Raw genomic sequence first — 4,260 nt, 5'->3', positions numbered from 1 at the left:
AACCGTTTTCCAGCCAAACTGATCATTTTCCTCTATGTTCCAATATTTTGAATTGATCTACAAACTGTAAAAATCCACGGGTAGGTTAATTTGTCCGTCTTCACTATTCTAAAGCATCCAACTTACCAGCCTCAACATATCACTGAAGAGACAAAGTCTTATTACACCCCTTTTCTTTTGTGTTCTTCCCTGTATGCACATGCTATCTTCATAGTATTTCTCATTCTAAATTTATAGCAACAGAAAATGAGACTTTTGTAGAGCTTCTCTCAAAAATACCTTCCAATCGGATGTTAACTACTAACAAGTAAGATATTTCACAGCTAATGATAAGGTTTTTGAAGACATCTTTGTTTAATGAATAATTTCAATGAAGGAGACTTAAGTGTCAACTTAGGAAGGGCTGGTTAGAGAGGTAGGGCTTTTTTTGTCTCCCCCCACCCCCCATGTAACCTCTGCATCAAGAACTGGCTTGTGGAATTTCAGCCCCAAGGCAACCTTTACAGACAAGTTTCGATTGCCTTTAAACTGTATCACTAAATATACCCAATAAGAGCAGCTTTAATAACTGTGGGTTATTAAACCATATATTAGAACTTGCAAATACACTGAGACTGATTCTAAGCCTATACTCTATTTTAAAGGAAGTGAATACCTAACTGGAAGTGCAAGTTAAACTCGACGTGTAAATTAAGCTCCAGCTGAATACAAGGTATTGCTGAAAGCAAAAATAGTTTTGCTTTCAGAAGTTTATTCTCAGCTTGCAACCACTGCTATAGGAAATTAAGACTTTAAGTGCACACAAAGGAATACAAGTGAGCTACATTAATGCAAGCCCTGTGCCCACAAACAAGCATCGCATCAATTTAACTGAATACATTCCTAAATCCATTTAGATCAATTGATATAACTTTCTTATTTAGACCAGACCTCAGTCTCGAGATCTGAAAACCAGTCTAGCGTTTGCATAAAGCAATCATGAAATGTAAATACTCAGAGTTCCCTTTGGGTGAAATCGTCCCATTTTCTATAAACCTACCATTGTGACAGTTCACATCAGTCTCCTATTAAAGTCAACCCTTCGAGATTCTAGGAGAGAAACGTTTCGGGATGCCGCACAAATCAGCTGCACTGCTGGCAGTGCCAGTTCTGAACTAACAAACTGCAAATGCAATAATGCCCATCAATAACAAAAAATAAACCCGAGGCAGAAACTGTCAATCATTCCTATGAGATTTAAGAACACGTATACTTTCTTGTTTTTTAGCCAGTCACAGTAACGTTAACTGTCAGCAAAGTCCAATTCTATGATATGCCGAGTTGTACTCTCTCTCCGGCTGTTCTTAAAAAGAGCTACAAATTCGCTGAGTTTACAGTGAGAAGCCTTTTCCAAAAGTAATAACTTGAACCCCCCACCTGACACAGGAGAAATACTATTCTGAGTGAAGCATGGGTAGAGGTTCCAAATCAGAGGCCCCATTAAAATCCAATTTAAGAGAGAGCAAAGGTACTTTTCCTTATACATCCCAACACGCACTACTTACTGCAAGTTCTAACTCCAGAAATAATCTCTCTTACCTAAAATCAGTCTTCAAAACATGTTTCTCTCATTCCGTCTCGTAAGTATGACCTGTCAGCCAGCAGTTTCTTTTTAGGAAAGAACTGCATTTGTTTTGTCATCTACTATCCTACGGGATTCAGAGTACCGCAATTTATGCCGCTGACATTACTCAGTTGTCAACAAACCAAAATGGTTAAAATAATAAGCAAGTTTTAACTGATTTTATAGCAGCTCCTCCACTATGCCTACAAACAGGGGTAGCAAAACCTTTCTGGCATATGATTCAAACACCCACAACTATGGCAAAAAAAAAAAAATCACTGTGAGCACCATCACGTGACAGTGACACAGTATGCAGTCACACGCTGTCTGCCTATTTTCCCATTTTATTTTTTATCGGACACTTTTCTGGCATCCAGCACTTATTTTTGTTCGGTTGTAGAAAACGCGAGTCTGAATTAACTGTGAGATCAAAGAGAGGGAAATGACAGCACTACTAACTGCGAATTCATAGTATTACAGTGAAAATGATAAGAAACACGTCAAGCCTGTCCACCCCAACTCTGCAGATTAACCAGTGTCCTCTCATTTTAGATTAGGGTTTGCCTACAGAATATGTTCTCAAGTATGTTTTTCAATGGATGTCATGGGAAGTAAACACTCCGGTCAAGGACAAACTCAATCGTGTTGTTTCCGACTCAGGCGGTCAGACTGGAAATGAATGCACCAGCCGACAAATACGTGCTCTGCGAACTTGCCATAAACAAGGAAAGTTATTTCATGTACAGGCAACCTGCTGTTATGCTAATCTATAAACAATCCGCTTTTGCTACTTTTATACAGCATTTAGAAGCAAGCCAAACACCTTTTTAATAAAACCTGATAAAACTCGGTTACATGATCAGAAAGTTAATTCGGGGGTGGGGGGGGTTCAGTTTAAACTCCTACTGTCACGGTGATGTGCTTTCCATGTTGATGGGATGACAAAGTTGACTTCTTTGAGGAGCACATATTACAACTGTCAACTGCACTAAGTTCCTGCCACCGTATTTGATTTGACAAAAGTTCTGTTCCATCCACGCTCCCGTATCACGTGCCTTAGCCTCGTATTTGGCACTTCCTTGTTCTTACTTTTCTCCAGAATAATAATAAGGAAAAACCAGATTTTAAACGCAATTTTGGACAAAGACTCACCAGAACAGGGGGTAGAAGCTGACCGTGTACAAGTCAAAGATTAAGTGTTAACCATGATAAACTTTTCCAAGAGTCCTAGACTTTTGCATTCCTTTTCGTCTCAAACCAACTGACTCCCACATACATTCCTGAACCATGATAAACAGCACGTAAATAAATCCATCTACACGCTCAGAAGGGTTAGAGATTAGGGAACACGGGTCTTTGGTTTGTGTGAGATCCCATCTACCTGCTGGGAGAGCGCTCGCTGCAACAACCACGCTGGGATGCAATTTCAACTTGCTTGTTGACCTGGCCTCCATTTGTGCACATGAGAAAATATGCATGCATAAAAGTGCACCTGTATCTGGCATTCAATACTTATGCACATGAATGGGACAGACGATCGGAGAGGGTTAAGTGCTGGCATCTCTAAAAAGCAAACTAGAACCGTCCAACTATAAAGGCATCCGTTTATCCATTGTTAAAGGAATTTATAAAAAAAAACACAAAACATGACGCTACTCAGAAACTTTGTGCCAGTTTAATCTCCGTTCTTCTCAGCACCACAACCTGCAGATATTTAAGGTAACCAACACCTAAAGAAAAGGACCAATTTGTTTCCTTGCAGGAGATCTATAATTACAGGGAAGCATTTCAGCACCTACAAAACAAGCGAGCAGGTGAAGCTGCATATTGCACAATGATAACATGTGCCAAACCTCACTAATTTGCAGGTGGTTACTTTCCAGGCCTTTTTTTAAAGGGGGTAAAAATGATCTGCCCCTTAAACCGAACAATTTTCTTTGCAGCAGATTGCCCTCGAATTCACCGATCTCTCTTCTCCTCTGTGTTAAGTTTTGCCAAAAATGCAGCGGCAATTTTTCCTTCCCTTCATCCGAACGGCGTGACTTGTCTACGTCTAAAAATCTGGCTTACAGCTCTGGTTTTTACACCGCGCCGTCCTTTTTCTCCTCTCATTTCTCCGCAGAGCTCTGTCACAGAGTTCAGATCTTTATTATATCGGCAACACTCAAGTCCAGGGTATAACACTGAGCCCTAAAAATAGGTTAGTCACCTTGCCAATAAAGAGACAAGCGACAGTCCTGATCTCGAGGAGTTCACAATCTCAAATGGTGTTTTTTTTCTTTTTGGTAAGAACGTTTATTTCTCTCGTATCTGTGTGTCTGCATCGAGAGAGAGAGATCTGTCTGACTGGATCGAGGGAGATCTGTCTGTCTGCATCGAGAGAGATCTGTCCGGCGTCTCTGGGATGCCAAAACCCACGACACTTGGCAGGTGTGTGCGCGTGAGTGGGATTTTAGGGCCTGCCATACAAGGTGTCAACCCCCGCCCTCACAAGTCCCCGATGGCTTTATCCCCCGGCTCTTTCGGAGACATTTCTGCTCGCCCCTGGGGGGCCCGGCCCGGACTCACCGCGCACGTCGCCGGCCAGGGCCCGCCAGGTGGGCGCGAAGCCGATGCAGTGGCCGCACGAGGAGCTGTAGAACTGCACCACCCAGGCG

At 41.9% G+C, this 4,260-nt stretch overlaps 1 protein-coding gene across 1 annotated transcript in view; it reads right to left on the bottom strand.

Annotated features, from left to right (window-relative positions):
• QSOX2 (quiescin sulfhydryl oxidase 2) overlaps nt 1-4,260 on the bottom strand; it is a 36,807-nt gene that overhangs the window by 32,324 nt on the left and 223 nt on the right. Inside the window, exon 2 of the mRNA XM_006016876.3 lies at nt 4,172-4,256. Coding sequence (XP_006016938.2) covers nt 4,172-4,256 — 85 coding nt within the window. The remainder of the gene's footprint in view (nt 1-4,171; nt 4,257-4,260) is intronic.

This window comes from Alligator sinensis, unplaced genomic scaffold (genome assembly GCF_000455745.1).
Source record: "Alligator sinensis unplaced genomic scaffold, ASM45574v1 scaffold611_2, whole genome shotgun sequence".
NCBI classification, from domain to species: domain Eukaryota; kingdom Metazoa; phylum Chordata; order Crocodylia; family Alligatoridae; genus Alligator; species Alligator sinensis.
Note: the sequence above shows the minus strand (reverse complement) of the source record. Positions and strands in the feature narration are given on the sequence as shown.